This window comes from Ornithorhynchus anatinus, chromosome 9 (assembly GCF_004115215.2).
Source record: "Ornithorhynchus anatinus isolate Pmale09 chromosome 9, mOrnAna1.pri.v4, whole genome shotgun sequence".
NCBI classification, from domain to species: domain Eukaryota; kingdom Metazoa; phylum Chordata; class Mammalia; order Monotremata; family Ornithorhynchidae; genus Ornithorhynchus; species Ornithorhynchus anatinus.
Window position 1 is genome coordinate 52,998,419 of NC_041736.1, and position 26,363 is coordinate 53,024,781.

Consider the following 26,363-nt stretch of genomic DNA (forward strand, 5'->3'; position numbering starts at 1 on the left):
GACTGTGGGCAAGTCACTTAACTTCTCTGTGCCTCAGTTACCTCATCTGTAAAATGGGGATTAACTGTGAGCCTCACGTGGGACAACCTGAATACCCTCTATCTACCCCAGCGCTTAGAACAGTGCTCTGCACATAGTAAGCGCTTAACAAATACCAACATTATTATTATTAACTGAAGGCTGTGGTCAATGTAAATTCTGTAAGCTGGAAGCAATTGATTCTTATAAGCCCATATTTGGTAGTTGTGATAATAGTAGTAACAGTATTTATTAAGCCCTTACTCTGTGCAGACCATAATTCTAAAAGCTGGGAAAGATTACACAGATGGGAACTACATACAGTCCATGTCCCTTGAGAGGTTCACAATCTGAGCCATTTTTCAATAAGAAAGCAGTCTACCGAAAGCTTCCCTTTGCTAGTATTATATATCCAAGTGTCAGATCCCATCAGCTGTCAATCCACATACACTTTGTACTAACCAGCTCAACGTACTTGCTATCTACTTCCTAAGATCGACCATTAGTTACCAAATAATAATAATAATAATAATAATGTTGGCATTTGTTAAGCGCTTACTATGTGCAGAGCACTGTTCTAAGCGCTGGGGTAGATAAAGGGTGATCAGGTGGTCCCACATGGCGCTCACAGTTTTAATCCCCATTTTACAGATGAGGTAACTGAGGCATAGGGAGGTTAAATGACTTGCCCACAGTCACACAGCTGCCAAGTGGCAGAGCCGAGATTCAAACCCACGACCTCTGACTCCAAAGCCCGAGCTCTTTCCGCTGAGCCACGCTGCAGGAACCATCAGCCCTAAAGCAGAGTCTACCCCTGAACACTGTTTCAAGCTACATTATCAATAAAGCCAGAAATGGTAACTCAGGTTCCTCAGGCAAATCTCCAAGTAAGCTGAAACCAAAGAAATTTCTTTCATATGTGAGAAGAATGAAAACCTATGGGCCAGGTAGGTAGAAATTTTCACAGAAAAAATGGGAATTAAGAGAACTATATTAAAACTGGTGCACCACATACATGAATTCTGATTAATACTGGGCCATCATACTAATACACTAACTGAGAGATAGAACAATTGGGGAATTAATCGAAATTGAGATTTGCCCAGAGGCTTGAACAGGAAGAAATGTTGGTAAAAACTATACCAGATTCCTAAAGGACCTGGAAAAAACCCCAAATTTACTTGGAACATCTCCAGTGCTCCATTTCCCAGTTACAAGATTCATATCATTCTTAATGTGTAGACCAAGCCAGCATCACTAAATTCATGTTCATACCACAGTCAGTGTGCAAAGAGCCAAACAGTCAATAATGCTTGGCTAAGGTATTCAAACGGAAAATAACTGGTGACTACCAGTGAAAAATGGCACAAACAGCCAGGTCATTTTACCAGAAGCAGAGCCAAACTGTCGGTAGTGTCGAACATACCAGCACCCTTTAATATGACTAGAGATAAATACTGGAATGAAATTTTGGCCAAAGCAACACCACATGAAAAATACAGAAAACATAAAGCCTCTACATCCATTACAGCTATGAAATCCTATGCAACAACACGATATGCAGGTACATGGTCGATTTCTCAGGAAGATTGTAGAGAGAGAATAAGGTCTGAAGGCACCATTAACGTGAACTGGGGTTAGTCAATAATATATTTATAAAGAATCCCTACATGACAGCAAGTGTGTAATCACAATTTCGAGTGCTTAATGTTGCAAGCTCATAGTTCGAAGAACAATGCCTTCACCTTCATGTAGTAAGACGATATATAAATTGAGCATAGAAAAAAATACTGGCAAAACAATGACCTTACAAAATTAAATAGAATTAAATACATATTATATAAAATCAATGACAATGAGTTAATATAACAAAACACCATCACTTGAAATGCAGGTGCTTCACTCTAAAGTTGTGACTTGTGGCCAGCAAGCAGTCAAGTGCCAATAAAGTTGAGTACAAAGGATCTGAGGTCAGGACTCCATCTTGTTCTATAGCTTCCAGGCCAGTTGAGCTTGGGAATGCTTTGGAAAAAGCACGCTCCGCCCTTAGGGAAGGGATAGGCTTGCATTACTACAGTATCTGGCAATTGCTACAGCCTACTCAGAATGGTGTTGACAGGTCTCAAGTGAACTAAATTCAGCCTTCTTAAACCAGAAGGGACAGTCTGTCTAGGGGGAAGTTGAGGAAAGAGCACAGAAGCCATCCAATTCCAAAGATCCTGAGCAGGTAGCATTTCAATTCAGGACAAACAAAATATAAATAAGCCTAGCACTTCATTCTTGACTTGTATTAGCATGCCTGGGAATTACAGAATATAGCATTTTTTTCACCAATCTCAGACACCCTCTCCTCGCAAACACTGAGGTAGTCGGGATCACTTCAGACCTGGACCTTCATTATGGTTCCTCACAGTCTTGACTCTAAAATGTCAGTTATACTTTTTTAGCAGTAATAATTTAGGTTTCATTGGGTAAAAGTACTTACCAAAAAGAGATAAAATTAATAAAAAGGGATGTATTGTGGTATCAGAAAACAAAAGTTTCCAGTTCTTAATTGAAGGCAATAATTCACAGATAGATGGAGAGAAAATAGATCTATTTCTCTGAATATCTCTGAGATAAAAATATATATCTCAAATGGCATGTTACTAGTCATCAAAAATGTATTTATTCTTTATTTCTCTCTATTAAGTACATCTATTTACTTTCATAGCACCTCCCATTTAAGCATTCAGTTCACTTTTACAGCCCTTCCAGGTACTTGTAAAAGGTAACTAATATAGTCTTATTTTTGGAGGAGAAGAGAAAGAAATGACTTTCTTACAATTAATACAGATCAGTGGACAAGAGGTGGGGAAGTAGTGTGGCTCCTCATGACTCAGATTACAAGGAACACCCATATCAATCAATTGGTATCTACTGAGCCCTTACTATGTGCAGAATATCTATAGCCACTGCAGCAACCACTGAGACCAGCAGCCATCCCAAGGTTTTGTGCAAGTTTCATGTCTCATCCAATGGGATCTCCATTTTACCACTGAGCAACAAATGGCATTTACTGAGCATTTACTATGTACAGAGCACTGTACCAAGCACTTTGGAGAGTACAATACAGAGTTAGCAGACATGCTCTCTGACTACAACATGCTTACAGTCTAGAGGGAGTACCATCTCAGTCAATGGGGTTGTCCTCTGAAGAATTTCGGCCTCGAATGCCATTCCCCAGTCCAGCACCCCAACTTTCTTTACCAGACACTTCTACCCCAACCACCTTACTGATGCTTCCTAGAAAATTGTTTTTTTAAATAAAAAAGACTGGGAGTACACATGCGCTTACGCATTTTAAAAAGATCTCAGAGGCTACGGCTCCTCCTCTGATTTCCACTCCCTAAATAAAGGTACATATCCATCATTTATTTATTTATATTAATGCCTTCTCCCCCTCTACACTGTAAGCTTGTTGTCAGCAGGGAATGTGTCTGCTATATTGTACTCTCCCAAGTGCTTAGTACAGTGCTCTGTACACAGTAAGTAGTCAATAAATTGATTGATTGATTGAACACTGTCCCTCTCAAGGACCAGATCAAGGTCCCTTTCTGTTCTCAATCTACACTTATTCCCCTGTAGAGTTCATCCACTTTCATGACGTCAGCTACCACTTTTATATGGATGAGTCCAAAATCTACCTCACAGGCCTCGACCTTTCTCCTTTTCTGCAATCTCGAATCTCCTTCTGCCTCTAGGACATCTTTTCATGGACATCCCATCGTCTCTTCATGCTCAAGATGTCCAAAATTGAACACTTCATCATCATCCCACCCAAATCTTCTCCTTTTAGCTTCATCATTAATGTTGACAACACCACTATCCTCCCTGTCTCTCAAGCTCAAAACCTTGGCATTATGCTTGACTCCTCTCTCTCTTTCTACTCTCTTATATAGTCTCTAAATCCTGTCAGTTCTTTCTTCACAACATCTCCAGAATCTGCCCCTTCCTCTCCATATTAAACTGCTACCACCCTGATTCAAGCACAGGTCGCATCCTGTTTCGATTACTGCATCAGCCTTCTTGCAGACCTCCCTACCCCCAATCAATCACATTTATTCAGCACTTACTGTGTGCAGAACATTGTACTAAGCACTTGGTAAAGTAAGATATAACAGGCACATTCCCTGCCTACAATGAACTTACAGTCTATAGGCGGAGACTCACAGTAATATAAATAAATTACAGATATGTACACAATTGCTGTGGGGCTAGGGGGGGATGGATAAAGGGAGCAAGTCAGGGTGACATAGGAGGGAGGTGAAGAAAAGGAAAGGAGTGCTAAGTTAGGGAAGCCCTTTTGAGGGAGATGTGCCTTCAATAAGGCTTTGAAAAGGGGGAGAGTAATTAGTCTCCCATCAAGCAGAAACTGCTGACCATTGGCTTTAAGGCACTCGATCAGCGCTCTCCTCTTTCCTTGTCTTTGCTGTTCTCCTAATACTCACTCCACCCAGCTCAGAAGTTTCACTCTTCTCAAGCCAACCTACTCTCATCTGTTGCCAGCTCACGTCTTCCCTTCTGCCTTGAACTTCCTTCCCCCTTTATATCTTATAGACCACTGCTCTCCTTATCTTTAAAGCTCTCCTGAAATCACATCTCCTCCAGATGATCTTCCCTGACTACTTTCTCATTTCCTACCCTATTCTCCACCTCATTGTCACTTCAGCACTTCCACATCATTTAGCACCCCTTCTGACCCTCATGTCCTTATATATACATCTTTACTCTGCTGCTTCTCCGTGTTTCTCCCTACCTGCAATTTATTTCATTGCCTATCTCCCCTGCTAGATGGTAAACTTTTTGAGGGCAGGAGTCATGCCAACTAACTCGAATGTACTCTCTCAAAAGCTTAGTACAGTGCTCTGCCCAGAGTTAGCACTCAATAAGTACTATTGATTCATTGATTAATTGAAAAGGAGGCATGACAGAGTCCATTAAAGGAGTTTGGGCTAAGTTCTGGAGGTCATGCGTCCCTAGAAGGAGGTCTGAGTTGTCATGAGTGGTCCAGAAGATGACCTTCAGGCTTGCTCATGAAATTCACTGGCTTAATGATAACTGCCTTTTATTCTACTGAATTTCTTTCTCCAATTTGTTTCAGTTGCCCTGACTCATTTATATACTTATCTTTCTGCATTTTAAAATTAGGATACTTATCCTTTCAAGAATAGGAATAAGATTCATTTTTTTACCAAGTTTACTATGTAGTAAAATATTTAGTCTGTTCACTAAAATGTGTAGGTCTGTAAACATGACAATTAAAAACATCTATTTACATGCTTTTAAAATATCCATCGATCTACATTTACATGCTAATAATCCATTCACTAACATGCAACTGACCACTGACTGTTGATATGCAATTTCAGGCACATTATTGTGCTTGTGGGTATAATCCTCAGCAGCCATAGAAATACATCCTCCATTCCATTTTTAATTGTTTCACTGGCCATTCACTGGATATCACTTTCTTCAGGCAAATGTGTTTTCAGAATATACTTGTAATATTTTCAGTGTCCATTATTCTATTCTGAATATCTACCACAAGCCTTCAACTAATACCATCTTCCAATCTAAATACATTTTTAGCTATCTAACTAGCTAAAATCAACATACATCTTTATTTTCAAAGAAGTTGCTGTTGAATAATTCACTGACTTCTAAACTAAAATGGGAATATTGTGATCTAAGAACTTCAGAATGGGGAGTTTTTTTTAATGAAAACTCAGTTAAGGTAGAAAGGTTCCATGGAGAACCCTATTTCTGACCACTTTCTTTCAAGTCAACTCCCATGATTCCATAATTACATGCTTTTGTAACACTTGTCTTTTAAAAATTACACTGACAGCACATTATAATGAATTTCAATTCTGCTGCTGCCCAATGCCTGTAGGCTTCTGAATGCCTTGACAAAATACGTATAACTAAAAACAATATTCACAAAAGGCAACATGCCTCAAGTAAACCACAAAATCAAAGGAAGGCAGAAAAGAAAACGGCATCCCTCCTATGTATATTCCACCACACCCCAACCACATGCTCCAGTAATGAAAAAGGTCTTGAAAAAGTTTTTCTTTTTCAAAAATTCCTACATGTTTAAACACCTTACACTGTACTGAAGTAATAGAAAACATTTATACAATGTAAACAAACTCAAACCAGTAAAACAGCTATGCATTTGAAAAAGGACATTTTTAAAGCCAATTCAGGCAAGAACTTACTATATTACAGTCTGCCATATGATTCTACTCTTCAGGCCTTGCTTTTTTTTTGAAAATGTTTCTTTTCTTTTGAAATGTTATGTAAAAGGTTACGGCTTTAGATTTTTAGAATCAGAACACTAAAGAAAATGTGATGACCAGAAGAGTGCTGGTTGGGTCTTATTATACACACCTGTATTGTAGGACAAGTTAAAACCTTTGTGGGTCTTCCTGTTCTACTACTGAAGATCACCGATGGCTATAATTGAGACCAATATGACATTTAATATGGAAACAGTTTCTTAATACCAGATCAATGAGAAAAATTGCTACTTAAAAATTTCCAATTATTTTATTTGGACTTCAGTCTCCAATATATTGACTTCCACAAACCAGCAGGAGCTCATTTGAGAATATGGGGTTATAAATTCCCTGAAATATGGAAATAGGTTGACTTTAAAAATGCACAACTCCAAAATAAATGTTTTGTACCTAGGCTTAAAAGATCCCCTTGGAAAAGCCTTATTTATTGCTTAGCACAAGGTAGAGGCTACATTTTTGTGGTTTATTTTTAAAAATAGCATCCTTTCTGGGAAAACTCAAGTAGCATACTGATGTTTTTCAAACAATTACATGAACATTAGACTAGCAGTAGTTTGTTTCACTATGTTGTCAGTGGATCTAGGGCCAAAGGCTAAGGATATAAATCCGGAGACAAAATCTGAAGCCAAGATTGCCTTCCACAAGAACAGTCCTTACCAATTCAGAACTAATGCCACACAAGCCGGTTTTCTACCATCCACTGATGTGCAAATTATTCAGGAAATTCCAAGTTTACTTATGTGTAGCTCACAAGAGCAGCCTCTCATCTGTTCTTTGATAGGAAAAACAACAGTACATCTGAAAGATGAATTTTTAAAATTTTACTTCTTATGCTATTAGTAGTAGATCCAATGCCAAATGAATCTAATCAGGGATTCCACTGAATGTGGGTAAAGATATCATTTAGTATAAAAATACCACCGGCACTTGCCAGCTTTTGTACACAAAACCTTAGCTCAATGACATTTTTACTTCTTCACCGTAGTTTCCTTTATAGTATACAGATGGAAAAATACTGCTCCATTGAATGATGAAGGACTGATGAAAGTAAGTCCTTGGAATGAGTTGAGAGTTCTGAATTACTTCCTGAAGGACTTACAGGAACTAAAATGAAAGAATTAATTCTTTGTGTCTTCCACTCTACATACAATAAAGCCTCATCAATTCAGACCCTACTAATCTAGAATCCACGATATTTCGACAAGGTATGACTCCTTGTTTCCTCCATTTATTCTCTCCACTGTTCCCAAAAGAAAACAGGTTTTAATTTAAGGTCAAAACTTTTGATCTCTACACTGTGGACTCAAGGACCTCAATTAACCTGCAGGAGAATATGCAAAGGGAATCAAGTCTTAGCATGGGAACAGACAATACCATATAGCTAGTTTTAAAGACACAGTCATAGAAATTTACAAATAAGGAACCTGAATACATATGCACATGTATACGCACACAGATACACCTAGTACAAAGTACTGTCATGAAATTATTAGTATGAAACCTACAAATTCAGACTTTTCACTAACTGCATCTTGACTTCCCCAGTCCCACTCTTTGGTCTGGAAGAGACTTTGTCTATAATGCAGCACATTATATAGCATAGGGAGGCCATGGGAGGACCATCTTCTATGTTCAGTGCTAACAAAATCTTATAACTAAAACAGAAAAATTACTAAGCTACAAAGTTTACTTCTTGAAAATGACAGGGAAAAAATCAGGGCACTTTTGGTTCATTCTTCCAGATCTTATCATTGACAGTGATCATGGGCATCAAACCTATCTTGCCTAACTCTTTCTAAGAGGGTTTTCTAGCTTCAATTTTCAAGTAATCCAGGCACCCACAGACCATAAACATCAATACTAGATATTCAATATGCATTCCCATTATTTTCAAACGTTACTGGTAGCCTAAAGGAAAATATAATTTTCCTGATAGAATTTTGTCTTTTGGCCTTATCAACTTGGAATTCTGCTTCTTACCCCAATTCTATTATATATGTGATTAAGAAAATATGCCGATGTGTTGTTGCATATTGTTATAAATATTGTTTTAGCATCCTTCAAATATTTTCATTTTTTCAATTGTGTATATATTTATTTGATTGTATTTACCAAAATGTGTTGAGATTAATAATGTCATGGGTGATTTAGACAATTTAGATTTAGATTTTTTTTCTTCTGAAATTCCTGCTCAATGAAGCTTTCACTCTTTAATGGCTCATTTATTTTGGACCATTAATGTGAATGATAGTGCTGTTCTAACTTTATATTCATTCCAAATTATCACCAACTAACACAGCTTACTGTGCTTACTAACGCTACCATGTACTAATGGCGAAGTTGTATTTCTCGCTGAAAAAATACACCCAGGATTAGGTCAATTTTGAAATGCATTTCTCTAAATTGTAATTGGCACAACAATTCAATGTGCATTACAAAAATCAATACATTTCCTTTTATTGGAAATAAAAATATTTAACAACAATATTGCCTATACGTCAACTAGTGGATTATTGAGAAAACAAATAAAGCAGAGCTCACTGTAGATATCTCTCATGAACTAGGCTTAAAACAATGGATTAATTTGTATTTCACACTCATATCTGTATACTGTAACAATATACAATTTGAATGGCAGAAAAATCAGCCTCCAGATTATCACCATTTTGCAGCCGCCTTTAGCTGACTATATGTTTTCCATAGCAATGTGTATTATTTTAGGAAACTTGTATGTCTAAATTTTCAAACATTCAAAACACAAGTGACTAAAACAAACAGTTCCGTAAAAATAGTTCAGCCACTTGGCGTCAGAGCAAATACAACTACAATTAAATGTAATACTAAAAAATTGGTTGTAGTCGTGTCTGTAACTAAACAAAATTACAAAGAGGTGCTTTGAACTTTTTACTTAATTTTACTTTCCCTTACATATTTGATATTTTGATATTGCTGCTTTTCTTTCCTTTTTTTTGGTCACCAAAGACACTCCCTTTAGGCAACCGTGCATCAACAATCCTCCCACGTTCAAAGTCGGCTACATCTGTTGCTCTTTCCCATTGTTGAAAATTCCTGCCTTAATCCTATTTGACTTTATTCATGCAAAGGTCATCCTGAATTCAACAAATGGCGGAGCGATAGCAAGCACACTGTTGAACATGGCTAAAAACATGCTGTTGTAGAACATGCAGTTGTGTGCCCGCACTATCTCAGACGTACTTAGCTTCTTATGCCGGCATCCAGCCTTTAATGCTTCTTGCTATATGAATTAGTAACATCTTTCCTCTAGCACCACAATAATAAAAATTCCTTTATGATTGCCCTGATTCTCGTTAGTGGAATCTTTTTTTGGGGGAAACCAAGGGTTTTACTTTTTTTTTGTGCTACCTATCACATATTCCACCTCCTTCATGAATTAACTCATAGAATTTAACCCTACAAATACCATTGGCTTTTTACTTTGTTGAGGGACTATCTTTTCACTTGTAGATCAGCACATATAAATTCTCCAAATCTCCAACCTGCCACACCTCAACCCCCAACCTCAAATCCATCAACTCCAGCCCCGTATCCACTTTGAAAGATTCCTAAATATAGCAAGTAACAAAAGGAACTATCATAGTTGTTTCAGAAAACTCACTTATTAGGTAGACATTCTGACCTAACAGTAAGGACTGTCTAAATTCATTAAGCTACTGGCCATTTTCCTCTAAATATAGCTCATATTTGTGATTTATTGCCATGCATAAATATCTGACCAAAACACGGAGACATTAACAGGAAGATTAAAGTAATAACTAAAACAAACTTAACTAAAGAAAGATTTATGAGGTGAGGATAATTATTTTTAATATGCCCATAACTCATCATGACTAAAGTAAGAGAATACTTATTCACATATACTGTATTTCCAAGTCAAAAAGATGCCTGCCAAGGAAGGTGAGCCAAGCCCAACCTTCAGGCAATCAAAGAAAACAGCCTATTGTTACTGCTATTCCTTAATCAACATAGAAACGTTCCTGAAACATTCAGTTGGCAGCTTCAAACAAACTGTTTTCAATATAAAACTGAAGTTGGACAAAAGAGAAAAGAATTAAAAGGAAGAAAAAAATCACTCATGCAAGTATTGAACGAGTAAGTCAACCCAGTAGTTTGAGAACTGGGAAGGTATTTTGAGATATACCTTTAATTCCCAGTTACTGATATTACTTAAAAATGCCTTAAATTTTTATTGTAATAGCTCATTAATAGATTTTCAAGTTCAAAATCATGATAAACCATAAAGGGTAATATAACTTTTCACTCATGGAAGGTTAAAATAAATAAGTACATACAAAGGGGCCCCCTACTGGACTGTTTGACAATTTTGTGCACTTCTGAAGAACTGAGGCAGTTCAGAGCCCGTAAGAACAAAACCAAACAAAATGAAGCCAATGATGATTCTTAAATCTTTTCATCTCATGACGTGAGAGAATCAATATATCTCATCTCATATAAACCCCAAGTCACTCCCAACCAGAAAATGAGTATCATACAATTTCTGTGTTGTTGAGATAGAAGAATACAAGTGTTTCTTCACTTTTTCAACTTCAATGTACATCCAATTGTCTCATAACGTGGGGGTTGCATTATTAAAAACCTTCCAGTAAAGAAAAAACATTTGTAGCACGATGTCTGATCCCATGTGCCTGAATATGTGCTCAGAAACTATTTCTTCTGACACTACATCATGCTGAAGACAAACAGAGGAAGCTCTTTAATTCCCAAATAATATTTTTTGACAAAATGTGTAGTGAAATTAATAATAATAATGTTGGTATTTAGCAAATAGTACTGAAATTATGACTGATCTAAATTTAGCAATGAATCTTTTTTACCTCTTATTGCTTTAAAACCCTTCCTTTACTCCCAATTTTAATGGTTATATTTTCTTAGCTACTTCAGTGATTTTATGCATTTATTTGTTATAATATAGTCAAATGAGGGGGAAAAATCTACTCCCATGCTTTTTTAAACTATTGCACATTTGTCAATTTATGTCTCTTCACCAGCATATTTTAAACACATTGATGGCAAGGAATATAATTTATACTTCTTCTTCCGCAAGCAGCTAGTACTCCATAAAGTGGTTGTACTAAAAAAAAAAGTGGTTGTACTAAAAAAACTGTGCATAATGATAGTTGGTATTGCCCTCTACACAGTGGGCAAGAATGGTGTCCTCCAAATATTATTAGCTACAAATCAACTAATGGCAAAACAAGTGAGACAGATCACAAGGCAGACAAACCTGTAGCATGCGTTCAGAAAAAAATTATGGTCTGTTCTTTGTGACTAAATTTGACTTAGAGGCAAGAAGAATAAAGTCTAAGGAAAGGGAAGGGATAAGATACAATGTTAAGGGGTAAGATGACCTCTACTGCCCCTGAGAAGTCTCCTATGATTCCCAGTTTGCAAAACATTCTATTTTAGATATTACTATCAATGAATATGCAGAATTTCTCCCAAGTTTTTATTTAATATTGCTATTTCAGAATTTTACTAGTTTGAAGACCCTTCATGCAGACATCCCTTTCACCATTAAGAAAACTGGACTGTTAGCCAATATGCAATCTAAATCCACATCCTAAAAAATAGTTAATTTAGAGGTATGACCCAAATATCTTTGGCAAAACCCAGTTTAAATAATTAAGCCTTGTCAACCCATAACAATTTCACTGGGGTAGGGAATCCTTCTTCACTGCATCTGTACTGTTGGGGGATGTTCCCTGGGCACTAAAAATAATTAATACTAATTATGGCACTTGTTAAGCACTTACTATGGGCCAGGCACTGCAGAAAGCGTTGGGGTGTACACTAACAAGTCAGGCTGGACACAGTCCCTGTCCCATATGGGGTTCACAGTTGTTATTCCCATTTTACAGATGAGGTCACTAAGGCACAGAGAAGTGAAGTAACTTGCCCAAGGTCACACAGCAGAGAAGTGACCCATGTTCTATCCACTAGATGACACTGCTTCTCTACTACAGGTTTCCACTACTGAAAACCTGCAGCTTTCGACAACAGCGGATTGTAAAATAAATCTATTTCAATATACAAAGTTCCCAAGGCTTACTTGACTGTTAGTTTCAGTGCATCACATGCTCTGGAATTATTTGGCAAGAAAGTTATCAGTGCATTGAATGGTCAATATATTCTATGTTAAGTGCCTAATGGCCCGATACAATACAATTGACATTTTTCTGAATGGAACTCTGGCATCTAGAATGTCATCTGCCTAACTGACCTGGATGCTAGGGTGATTCACCTTCGTGGGATGGAGACTTTCTGCGAAAGGAAGTTTCCCACACCTCTGTTCCTTGTTTTTCTTGGTGGACCCTAGTTCCCAGCACCTTACGAAGTGTGTCCCCTAAGTCACTTCCCAAAGTGGTACTGGGTGGGGGGTTAAGGGGATGAAATGGGGCTGGTTTGGGGGTCTGCAGGCCATAACGAATGTACTGGCTGGCCCCCCTGGACTGCTGGCCAGTGATTAGACTACACTGTTTAGGTGTTCATCTGGTGCTAGAGAATGGTGTTGGAACAGGTGCCTTTTGGACAGGCTAACCAAAAGCACTCAGATGACTAGAAAGTTTTAATAGGAGAACGAAGTCTTGACCAGTATAAACTGAAAACCAAGAGTCAATATTATACACCATATAAAGCCAAACTGCACCTTAGAAGAGAACCACTTTTTCATTTAAGAAATATCCTAAATCAGAATTTTTAAATGTGAATTCTAATTTTAATTGTATCAAATACTATGATGTAGTTTATGTTTGAATTATTCTACATTTATGCACTACTGTAATGAATGGTTTAAATTTGCAGTGTTAAATCTAGGCAGCAGGCTGATTCTTTTAAATTTAAGCCAAAAAAACCCCAGAAGCATTCAATTGGAAAATACATTTAATATTTCTTCTGAAACCAGTTCAGAAGCAATCAAATGACATAAATTCAGACTTACATATGGATAATGCTTTGAGACAAAGAAACAGACTAAGGTTAAAAAAAATAAATATAGACCACCAGAGGCAGGTTTGTAATGAAGAAGCACAATTTTTACTGTTTTACATTGTAAAATCATAATAAATAATAATAATCAAGAATTGATTCATACTGAGGCAATTCCAGAGAAGTAGAGTGAGGGATTCCCTGCTCTTCTAATCTCTTTCTGTACTCTACTAATTTCCATTACAGTCTTGCTGGATTTTTGAAATGTGAAGAATGTAGAGACAGGAATTCAAAGTATCACTGGAAAATATTTTACTACATCATTCCTGTAAATATAAATTCATAATTTATTATGTTTTAGGTTCTCAACGGACCCCTACTGCCTAAATATAAGATTTGCAATGTAAATTTTATTAGACACCCTCTGAAATGTAACTAGGAGAACCTACTATGAAAAGTCCTTCCGCATTTTTTGGCTTGGTTGCTTTTTTTCTGAAAACATAACAATGTATAAACTTTGCATTTAAAAATTCCCCCATTGGATACATGTGTTAAGGCTCTTTCAAAAGAGCTTCTGGGCCAAAACCTTGTGTGCCAGAATGTAATGACCTAGCTGTAAACAGGGTTTGTATAGAAAATGCCAACACACCCTAAATTATAATGGCACTAATGGAGCAAGAATGATGCGTATTTATTAATCCTTAGATTACAACTCTTAATCCAGGTATTTAAAAGTCTAAATCCTGTTATTAAAATAGGGTTACATGCCCCAAACTAGTTTGGCATATTGCACAAACTGGTTAAAGGTTACTAACAAAGTCCAAACCTTATGCTTATCTGGTATATTGTCAAACTGTTTATATGTACAGTAAAATGAATCCATCTTTATTTCTATATCCAGCTGCTCCACTAAATTAATTGTACTGTGATTATTTTTGAGACTCTCCTCCAAGCCCAGACATGCCAGGCTTGCTCTTCAGGCCTTTCTAGTCAGGACCTATGTAATAAGTAGGGCCAGGAAAGTAGTTTCAATGAAACCAAACCCAAAGTACATAAAGGGTTTAATAAAACAGCTATTAGAATTTACACTTGCAGTAAACATACCCTTGTAGTGCTGAGCATTATAAACTCCATCAGTTTGGGGGAGGGGGGGTTCTGGCAATCCTACTTTGGGACACTATTTCCTAATAGTAACATTACTTAGTAGTAAAATTAGTATTTATTAAGCACCTACTGTCTGCAGAGCAAGGTACTAAGTCCCGAGGAAGACTATATGGGTGAGAGTTACACATAGGCCCTGGAGTTTAGGGGCTCATGCTCTAAAATAGGGTGGGGCGAGTTTCCCCTCAGAGGGCCATGATACCAGAGCCTAATTCTTAGTAGAGTAAAAACTCTCATATCTAGATGCCACATATACTGAAAAATCAGTTACCAGCTGGCTTGCGCCCAGTAAAATCTAAGGCTGGAGTAAAATAAAATAAATGGAGATATTTAAGCACTTACTATGTGCAGCGCACTATTCTAAGTGCTGGGGGATAAAAGGGGATCAGGTTGTCCCACATGGGGCTCACAGTTTTAATCCCCATTTTACAGATGAGATAACTGAGGCACAGAGAAGTTAAGTGACTTGCCCAAAGTCACACAGCTGGCAAGCGGCAGAGCTGGGATTAGAACCCACGATCTCTGACTCCCAAGTCCGGGCTCTTTGCAAGGGTATTAGAGCCTGATGCCTTCTGGGCAAACCAGCTGACATCTCCATCAGGCTCCTGTTGACTGCTCTCACTTTCAGTCTTCAGGAATTAGGGGTCCTTCCCTGTCCCTGGAAATGTCCTGAGAAACAGGGTTGTGTACTTTCTAGGTATCTCAGCAGGCATATCATTACTCCAAACAGCACTAGGGAATCGGATTGGACAGTGCAGAGGAGGGAGAAAACCGAGGTGACTGAGAAATATGTTAGAGGAGAAAAGATAAGTGAGGTATGACCAGGAAACTCAGATCTTCAAACTCTAAATTCAAGGGCAGTAAAGACGCTTCTGCTTTGAGACCAATTACAGAGTCTGGTAACTAAACAAGCCCAGACTGACTCGGGCCACAGGAAACTAATCCATGAATACCACTTCAATCAATCGATGGTATTAAGTGTTTACTCTGTGCAGAACACTGCGTTAAGTGCCTAGGAAGGTACAATACAACAGACTTAGCAGACAGGTTTCCTACTCATAATAAGTTTATAGTCTAGAGGGGAAGAAAGACATTAACATAAATAAATAATTTATAATGTATAATTTAAATTAATATAACCACTAAAACTATTTCTGGTCTTAACAGGGACTAGAAAGGAAAGGAAAAAGCCTCATTTTGCAGTAACTCCAATTCTGATTCTACAGAACCACTAACTAGAACCTCTTGCATATGGGCTGATGCTAGACCCTAAGGGATTCTATGAAGATGAAAAGTTTCAGATAATGAAGAAGGCATTAAATGGGAGGGCCTGAAGTAATGAAAACAGAAGAAAGGAGGAATTTGGACATCTTCTGTCTCAAATACTGATTTACATGGCTCACACCGAACTGAATTTTAGGAAACCTGACTTCCAGTTCTGGTTCTGATTTTAGAAATTTGGCCACAGCCTCCAAAATACCTAGCCTAAACCTGCTCTGACATTTCTGAAGCAGCATGGTCTAATGGATATTGCACAGGCTTGGGAATCTGAGGAACCTGGGTTCCAATCCCATCTCTGCCACATGTCGGCTGTGTGACCTTGGGCAAGTAACTTAACTTCTCTGTGCCTCAGTTACCTCATCTGTAAAATGGAAATTAAGACTGAGCCATGAGGGATGCGCACTGTGTCCAATCTGATTAGCTTGTAACTACACCGATGCTTAGTGTAGTGCCTGGTAAAAATAATTGGTACGTAGTAAGCACTTAATGCCTTAAAAAAAATCCTCTAAGACACCTTCACTTTCCAGAAGCTCATAGTTGATGACAGCAGTAACTATAACAGCAGCATCTCCAGCTCAAGGGGAGAATGAAGAAATATAGGAACAAGGGTGGTGCATTCCAAGAAACTTATCATACCCACTTGTAGCTTTCACCTTTCAAAGCAACTCCTTTCTATCCACAAAACCTGGCATTTCAAAAATTAGACTGCTCTCCTTCAAAGAGGTATTCACTTGGTAATACATGTGGATTTTTACAGTACTCTCTGGTTCTTTTCATCTACTACATCATCTGCTCTTTCTGGGTGATTACATAAATTAAACCATACTTTGATAGAAAAACTCAAATATCCAAATGACTTTGGTCTAATGGTCTAGATAATTGAGTCATTACTGTATACAATTAATCAATGTACAATAATTACAAAGCATTTATAAAATTTCCTGCTTGTTGAGTGACTTCCCTAGTTGAACTCTACATAATCTGAGGAAAAAAATCTTTCAGCATTGAACTATGATAATTATGTGGCTGGAAATCTGTTTTAAAATAAGTATAAAAAGCTCTTCATATCAATGAAATTTAATTGGCTAGCTAAATCCATCATTAATCTTTGGTTCACACTGGTAGTAATATTTCATGACATCCATTAATCTGTATTAATTGTCACGCTACCTAGTAAATGGAAATTTAGGCAAATAATAGTGTCATGCATTCTTTCTGTGTACAAAGTGGTGATGATAATGATAATCACTACATATTTATTTTTCTTTGTAAAAAGGAGAAATAATAATTCAGAGAGCCATTGGCCTTCTAGTTTGGGAACAGTAATGCTTTAATGTTATTTTTTGATTATTGTACTATTTGGGAGAAGGTTTTGATAAATTCTTTGCAGACATACCTGGTGTCCCCCTACAAAGATACTAGATTGTATATCTACAATAAATGTATATCTATGATAAATGAGAATTTCCTGAAATACTGTTCACTAGAAACATGAATCAATCAGTCAGTAGTATTGATTGAGCACTTTGTGCACAGAGCACTGTACTAAGCAACTGGAAGAATACGATATAGTTGGTAGAATGGGTTATTAAAGGAAGTTGGGGAACCTTCCCTAATGGAAATCTTTAAAACAAGAATGTAACCAGCACATGGTGGATATTCCAGTCTGCAAGGGAAATGAACCAAATGACCCATGAAGAAGTCGTCACGACTTAATCAGATTTTGATGGTACTAACCAGTCCCTTGGTATCCTCCCAAAATACTCATGTCTCCCTTATCCTAAAAAAATCCCTCTCCTGACCCCATGACTGCCTCCTTCCATTCCTCTCCAAACTCCTTGAGCGAGTTGTCTATACTGCTGTCTGCTCTTCCAATTCTCTCCTTGACCCTCTCCAATCTGGCTTCTGCCTCCTTCACTGCACAGAAACTGCCCTCTCATTGGTAACCAATGACTTCCATTTTCCAAATCTATTCTACTACTCTACTTCATCTTAATCCTCCTCAACAGTTCAGCTGCCTTCAAAACTGTCAAGTACCCACTTCTCCTAGAAACATTATCCAACCTTGGTTTCACTGATACTGTCCTCTCCTGAATCTCCTATCTCTCTGGCTGCTCCTTCTCAGTCTCCTTGGCAGGCACCTCCTTTATCTCCCACACCTTAACTGTGGAAGTCTCTCATGGCTCAGTTCGGCACCCCCTTTTATTCTCCATCTACACCCACTCCCTTGGAGAACTCATTCACTCCCATGGCTTCAACTATCATCTCTATGCGGATGATTCCCCAATCTATAGCTTCAGTCCCTAACTCTTTCCTTCAGGATATCTCTACTTGGATGTCCCTCCAACACTTTAAACTTAACATGTCCAAAGCAGAACTCCTTATCTTCCCACCCAAACCTGTCATCGCCCTGACTTTCCCATCCCTGTAGACAGCACCACCATCCTCTCTGCCTCATACACTTGGAACCTTGGCGTTCTCCTTGACTCATCTCTCTCATTCAATCCACATCTTCAATCTATCACCAGATCCTGTTGGGTCAATCTTCACAACACTGCTAAAATCTGCCCTTTCCTCTCCACCCAAACTGCTACCACTTTAATCTAACCACTTATCCTCTCCCACCTTGATTAGTGCACCAGCCTACTTGCTGAACCCTCTGCCTCCAGTCTCGACCCACTCCAATCCCTACTTCACTCCGCTTTCCGGATCATATTCCTACTATACCATTCGTCAGTGGTTGCCCACCCACCTTCATATCAAACAGAAACTTCTTACCTTTGGCTTAAAACACTCATTCACCTTGTCCCCTCCTCTCATCTCCCTGATTTCCTACTACAATGCAGTCTGCATATTAATGCAAAACTATTCACTGTATCTCAATCTTGTGTATCTCACTGTCAACCTCTCATCCACGTGCTGCCTTTGGCCTGGAACACTCATCCCCCTTCTTATCCCACAGACAATCACTCTCCCCACCTTTAAAGGTTTATTAGAAGCACTCTTTCTCCAAGAGGCCTTTCCCAACTAACCCCTCATTTCCTCTTCTTCCACACCTTTATACATTGGTCCTGCACTGGGATTTGCACCCTTTATTCACCCCTCCTTCAGCACTTATGTAGGTATCCATAATTTATTTCTTTATATTAATGCCTGCCTCCCGCTCTAGATTGTAAACTCGCTGTGTTCATTATGGGCAGGGAACATGTCTACCAACTCTGTTATATTGTACTTTCCCAAGGGCTTAGTATAGTGCTCTGCACACAGTAAGTGACCAATAAATAATGTTGATTGATTAATTAGTATAAACTAGGGTAAAAGTAGTCAAAAGCTGAATGAAAAATGCAATGTTAATTGGCTTATATGAAACAAAAGTCAGAGTAAAGAATAGAATAGTCAGGACTATTATTCTTCAAAAACACAAGAGGTATAAACACTAGCCTACATTTTCCAAATGGTGCTCCTAGTTTTCCAGTTAAATTCCTTTATAATCTTTATCCGAACCAAAGCAGTAAGTTGTCTCACATTTTTGATTTATACATAGCGCATAGACCCGCTTACATTTTATCTAAATTTATGGCCTCCAGTTACTATCTGTCATATGAATCATTCTACAGTCACATGAGCAAATCAATCTCACCACAGTGGATTAGCAGTGTTAGAGAATTCTTCAAAAAGCTTTCCCCTATTAATAATACCTAGAAATTAAGGAAGTATCATTTCTTTCTATCCTTAATCAACTTAAGTTAGCAAATTTGCACCATGGCTGTTGGGAATTGTTTAATTATTTATTAAAAACAATTAGATTTATATATAGAACATCTCAGTATGTTAGGTAACCAGGACAAGTTCAAACAAACTTTTAATGATGGGCTACCAGCAGACATGGTATTTCTTTACGATACCATCTGCTTTAGTTATGAATCAAAGTGGAAAAGTATACTACGTTGGGACATTTTGTGCCCTTGACTATCAAACATGTCATTATGCATATTTAAATAGAATCCTCTGAGCGTATCACATGGGATTGAGGCACCCTTCTCAACTCCCACCCAACATACACATCACTGGGTGTCCCACAAGCCCTTCCTTGTCCTTAGAGAAGCAGCGCGGCTTAGTGGAAAGCACCCGGGCTTGGGAGTCAGAGATCATGGGTTCTAATTCCAGCTCTGCCACTTGTCAGCTGTGTGACTTTGGGCAAGTCACTTAATTTCTCTGAGCCTCAGTGAACTCATCTGTAAAATGGGGATTAAGACGGTGAGCCCCTCGTGGGATAACCTGATCACCTTGTATCCCCCCCCAGCACTTGGAACAGTGCTTCGCACATAGTAAGCACTTAACAAATGCCATCATCATTATTATTATTATCCAGTCAGTAAAGTGATCAGCAGTTTGCGACCACAGTTGATTGTGACTGTTGGATTCTGAATATAATCCAATGCAACAGAGTTGGTAGTCAAATTCCCTGCCCATAAGGAGCTAGAGTCTAGAGGATTAGAAAAAGTATTTAGCTGCCTTTCACATTCAAAGAAGATAGCACTGAAGGTGACGCTAGGAAAAGAGAATTCCCTACAACAGTAGGCTCTTGCCTTTCCTTCTTCCCACTCCAATTAAATTAGACGCCTATGTAATTAGGCAGTCTATAGATATTGAGCAAACAGCCATGCCATTTGGCAGTTCCCTTAATGTCTCTAATGTCCCTTAATTCAATTCCGGAATACACTCATGTATAGGAAGGGGGCTAGAAAATACCCCTTACTAGTCTTACAGTTTTTCTAGGACAGCGAATCTTGACATATTTCGATTAACTGCTTGTAAAGGTAGTTGGAACTATTCAGGGGATAGCAAAAGAGAACTTCTGAAATCTAACTAATCAGTCACCTTCTGCCAGGAACAGAAATTACAATCACTTACTCAATTATGGCTTTTCATTTATTCATTCAATTGTATTTACTGAGCACTTACTGTGTGCAGAGCACTGTACTAAGTGAAAAGTACAATTCGGCAACAGATAGAGACAATCCCTACCCAACAATGGGCTCACATTCTAGAAGGGAGAATGCAGATGTAGAGGTAGATGTGATGTAGAGTCTATCACCAAGCAAAGTGTTTGGAAATTCTTTTTTTCAATTTTAGTTCAAAATCTGTAGTGTGTGAAAAAGCACATTCCAAGTCTTCTCTACTCACTGGGTCTTTGTAACAATTTCACAGCAAGACCCATTAGAGATGGTATGATATTAAGCTACTTCGGGTTTTAAGAAGACAATAAAACCAAAAGGTTCAGAATGGAAAAATAACAGGAAACAAACATAACCTCATGCCTCTTGTTCCCACTCTCATCACTGTCAATATCATCTACAATATTTACTGAACGCCTAACTTTTCATTCATTCATTCATTCAATAGTATTTATTGAGCGCTTACTATGTGCAGAGCACTGTACTAAGCGCTTGGAATGAACAAGTCGGCAACAGATAGAGACAGTCCCTGCTGTTTGACGGGCTTACAGTCTAATCGGGGGAGACAGACAGACAAGAACAATGGCAATAAATAGAGTCAAGGGGAAGAACATCTTGTAAAAACAAAGGCAACTAAATAGAATCAAGGCGATGTACATTTCATTAACAAAATAAATAGGGTAATGTAAATATATAAAGTTGAGCAGACGAGTACAGTGCTGAGGGGATGGGAAGGGAGACGGGGAGAAGCAGAGGGAGATGGGGGGAAAAGAGGGTTAAGCTGCAGAGAGGTGAAGGGGGGCGGTAGAGGGAATAGGAATACAGAATACTGTGAAGTTGTATAAACCCACCAACTATCTCTCTAGCATAATAATGTTGGTATTTGTTAAGCGCTTACTATGTGCAGAGCACTGTCCTAAGCACTGGGGGACATACAGGGTAATCAGGTCGTCCCACGTGAGGCTCACAGTTAATCCCCAGTTTACAGATGAGGTAACTGAGGCCCAGAGAAGTTAAGTGACTCGCCCACAGTCACACAGCTGACAAGTGGCAGAGCCTGGAGTCGAACTCATGACCTCTGACTCCGAAGCCCAGGCTCTTTATAGATATATTTAGGCTCATCTACAGTATTTTTGTATATATGTTTGTTTAATTACATACTCAACTATTGATTTCAATTATTCCATTGGTAAGCATTCTTACTGTCTGCCTCCTCTGTTAAGTGCGTAAATACCTTGAGGGCAGAGAAAAGGTCCTTTATTTGTTTTTACTTCCCAAGCACTTAGTTCAGGTTACTCTACCTAATAAATACAATTGAATGAATGAATGAAAATGCTACTACATTAAAACTACCACTACCATATATTTGCAGATTTACTGTCACAAAATAATTGTACCAGTAAGGACGAGGAAGGAAAGTGGTATAGAGAAAGAGCACAGAATACTATTAGGTTTCTCATATATCAACCCCAAAATATCCAGCATTTTGCTTTTCATTGATCTATTTAAATTTTGGAGTGAATTTTTCAAGATTTGTTGTTTAGCATTCTTATCATGTGTGTCTAGAACAATGGGTGTGCCTGAGATTGTGGTAAAGTGCAACAATTTAGTCTACATAACTGATATCACATACATTTGAGATGAGTAATCAGTCTGGGTCTAGTATCACTTGCTATCTGCTTAACAAGTTTCTTAACAAATACCACCATTAATATTATTGTTACTATTATTAACATCATTATTATAGTTTTGCATGTTGGAAAGAAAATGGAGTTCAATTCCAGGAAGAGAGATTTATGACAGGGAATCTGCTACAACAAATTCCCTGACTATAAAGGTGACTAAAAGCTACAACAGGAGGAAGTGGAATCTCCATTCTAAGAAATCATAAATAAGAAGAACGGTCAGCCTTCTTGACAGGTTTAAGTCGCTCACCTGCCTGAAGACAAGGGGTTACACCAGATACCTACTGATGTCTCTTCCAGCTCAACAACTCAAAGTAACTCACATAAAAGTGGAAAGAAAACTCAATTTTGGTGCACTGAGAAAATCATAAAGGGAGACTGGGAGAGGCACTATTAGCAATTCTCCTAAATTTAATTAGCTCTTTTTAGGAATTCCATTTGGCTCTCCTCTGCTGGTTGATTACAAAACTTCAAGAGTAGTGAGAACATGTATTAAGCGCTTGCAGTGTGTAAAGCGCTGTACTATAATAAGTAAAGAGAAAAAGTACAAGGTATTTTACCCCTGGATCCTGGCCGACAGGGAGCTACAGTTTAAACGATGGAGAGGCAAGACAGGGAACACAATGAAAGACTAACAATGAAAAGTTTAGCAAAAACAGCTATTTCATTTAAACTTCCTTTCCATAAATTTGATGAAATCTATTTAATACTACCTAGTACAAACAAAAATCCATGCTACAGAATAGAAAAGGAAGAAATAACTATGTGGAAATATATAGGAGTTATTTTTCAACTTGATTAAAAAAATTGTTAAATGCCAGATGCTCTACTGTAAACATTATAATCCTTGATCATTCTTTAAAATTAAGCCAATTTTCCTTTTAAATTGTGTTCCATTTTAAAAAATACCATTTGCTTCCCATGAAATCTTTCTGCAATAAACATTAAATTGAAACTGGGGTTAAAAGCAATGCCAGTATTTGTGTCACTGTAAATCCAACAAGAAGGTGAAATGCTCCAAGTGAAATTCTCAACTCAAACAAACATCACTAAATTCAATGGCTACTTTAAAGCATGCTGCCTTTCACTCCCTCTGTGCAGGAACGAATGGGCCCTTTGTGACTGGCTGCTTTAGGAATCTTTTTCTACTCTGAAAACTGCGTTTACCAATGTTATTGCTTCTTTGCCGCTGACTTACAATACTATATGTTTTGAACATATATATAAATATATATGTGTTTAAAACATTTGTATATATATATCTACAATAACTCTATCAGTGTTCTGCCATTATTTAAAGCTACCCTGTCTATACCTAGCTACACAAAACTGGGATTTCTTGGGCAATACATTGTTACAAATTGTTTGCACAGCAATTTTCTTAACTAGGATTACATAACATAAAGAAGGAAAACACTTTGGAGTACTCATTAAAACCTACCTTAGGAGAAGAGGAGAGCTCCCTCCCTGCAGAAATAACAAGTGTGTTCTCACTTACTCCTCCTTCTGACTTTGGCAAGAGGACTGGTGGGGCAGGGGCCTTTCTTTTCATCCTTCTTTCAGTTTCTAGGTCTTGCGCTGGAGTAACCCAATTATTTTGAGTAGGAGTCAGTTTGGGTTCATAAAAGGGATTTGATCTAAATGAAAGAAGATTTTTATAATTTTTCTTTAAAGAAGGAAACAGAAAATATTGATTCTTCTGCAATGACCAACACACATTAGTAAAACCAAATATTGTCTAGAGGTACCGTTAAGTGTACATTCTGAAGACAAATGACCAAAAAGGCAGCAGGAAGAGTTTCTAATGACACTTGGACCATAATATTTTAATTTTTTACAAATTACAGGATTTATATTTTGAGAATACTGGGTGGAAAATAGTCACAAAAATGAAGCTAACTTGAATTTCAGAAAACCACCACTAAACCAACCATGTAATCAATCAATCATTGGTATTTACTGAGTGCTTATTGTGTGCAGATCGATCACTCTGCTAAGCGCTTGGAAAAGTACAAGAGTTGCTAGACATGATCCCTGTCCAAGAATAGATTACAGTCTCTAGAAGACCTGGGTTCTAATCCTAGCTCCACCACTTGCCTGTTGGATGATCTTGGGCAAGTCACAGCTTCTCTGTGCCTCTGTTCTGTATTCTGCAAAATGGGAATTCGATACCTACTCTCCCTCCTACTTACTGTGAGCCCCATGTAAGACCTGATTATCTTGTATTAATCAATCAGTTGTACTTATTGAGCGCTTATTTGTGTGCAGAGCACTGTACTAGACACTTGGGAGAGTAAAATAATAATATGACACATTCCTTTCTCACAACGAGCTTAAAGTATAGAGGGAGACAGACATTAATATAAATAAATGAATTACAGATATGTACATGAGTGCCTAAGGACTGGGAGGGTGGATGAATAAAGGGAGCAAGTTAGGTTGACAGAGAAGGGAGTGGAAGAAAAGGAAAAGAGGGCTTAGTCCGGGAAGGCTTCTCGGAGGAGATTTGCCTTCAATAAGCTTTTGAAGAGGGGACGAGTAATTGTTGGATATGAAGAGGGAGGCTGTTCCAGGCCAGGGGCAGGACAAGGGTGAGAGGTCGATGGCGAAATAGACAAGACCAAGGTACAATGAGTAGGTTAGCATTAGAGGAGTGAAGTGTATGCGCTGGGTTGCAGTAGGAGAGTAACAAAGCGAGTAGGAGGGGCCAAGGTGACTGGCTACTCTAAAGCCAAAGGTAAGGAGTTTCTGTCTGACGTGCAAGTGGATGGGTAACCACTGACGGTTCTTGAGGAGTGGGCAAACATGGACTGAAAACGATCTATAAGGATCAGTGAAGTATAAACTGGAATGGGGAGAGACAGGAGGCCGAGGCTGATAATCAAGGCAGAATAAGGAAAGTTCTTGTATGAACGTGGTAGCTGTTTGGATGAAGAAGGAAGAGCGGATTTTGGCAATGTGAAGATTAAACCGACAAGATTTAGTGATAGACTGAATATGTAGATTGAATGAGAGAGAGGAGTCAAGGATAATGCCAACATTACAGGCTTGTGAGACAGGAAAGATGGTGGTGCAGTCTACAGTGATGGGAAAGTCAGGGGGAGTACAGGGTTGGGGTGGAAAGATAATGAGTTCTGTTGTATCTATCCCAGCACTTAGTAAAGTGCTTGACACATAGTAAGCACTTAACAAATACCATCGTTATGATTATTATTATTATTGTTGTTACAATCTGTAGGGGAGGGAGATATTAAAATAGACTAGGGAGAGAGAAAATAGCAGAGTATTAAAATATTTACACAAGTATTTTGGGGCTGGAGTATTATGGTGCTTAAGGTGTACACAGTCAAGTTGAGTGCCGAAACAGAGGGAAGGGAGGACAGCAGAAAAAAGGGGCTTAGTCTGTAATCTGTCAGGAGATGTGATTTTAGGAGTATTTTGAAGGTTTGCAGAGTGGGTGACTGTTAGATGTGAAAGGGGAGGGAATTCCAGACTTGAGGGAGAATATGGGCCAGGGGTCAGAGGAGAGATACGAGACTGAGGTTCAGTGAGTAGGTTAGTGTTAGACGAAAGGAGTGTGTGCATTGCGTTGCAGTAGGAAATCAGCAAGGTTAGGTAGAAGGAAGAGAACTGACTGTGTGCCTTAAAACCAGTGGTGAGGAGTTCTGTTTAATGTAGCAGTGGGTACGCAGTCATTGGAGGTTTTTGAAGAATGGGGCAATATGGACTGAATGGTTTTTCAGAAAAGTAATCCAGGCAGCAGAGTGAACTATGGACTGGAGAGGGGAGAAATCGGATGCAGGGAGTAAGTAGTCCAAGTGGGAAATAACGAGTACTTGGATCAGTGTGGTAGAGGTTGGGATGGAGAAGAAAGGGCAAATTCTAGAGATAAGGTGAAGGTATAACCAACAAGATTCAGCGACAAGACTGAA

At 38.3% G+C, this 26,363-nt stretch overlaps 1 protein-coding gene across 9 annotated transcripts in view; it reads right to left on the reverse strand.

Annotated features, from left to right (window-relative positions):
• EHBP1 (EH domain binding protein 1) overlaps positions 1-26,363 on the reverse strand; it is a 227,147-nt gene that overhangs the window by 101,481 nt on the left and 99,303 nt on the right. For all 9 annotated transcript variants that reach the window (XM_029071573.2, XM_001511071.5, XM_007672051.4 and 6 more), the window contains one exon: positions 23,873-24,068. In XM_029071573.2, the coding sequence (XP_028927406.1) occupies positions 23,873-24,068 (196 nt within the window). The remainder of the gene's footprint in view (positions 1-23,872; positions 24,069-26,363) is intronic.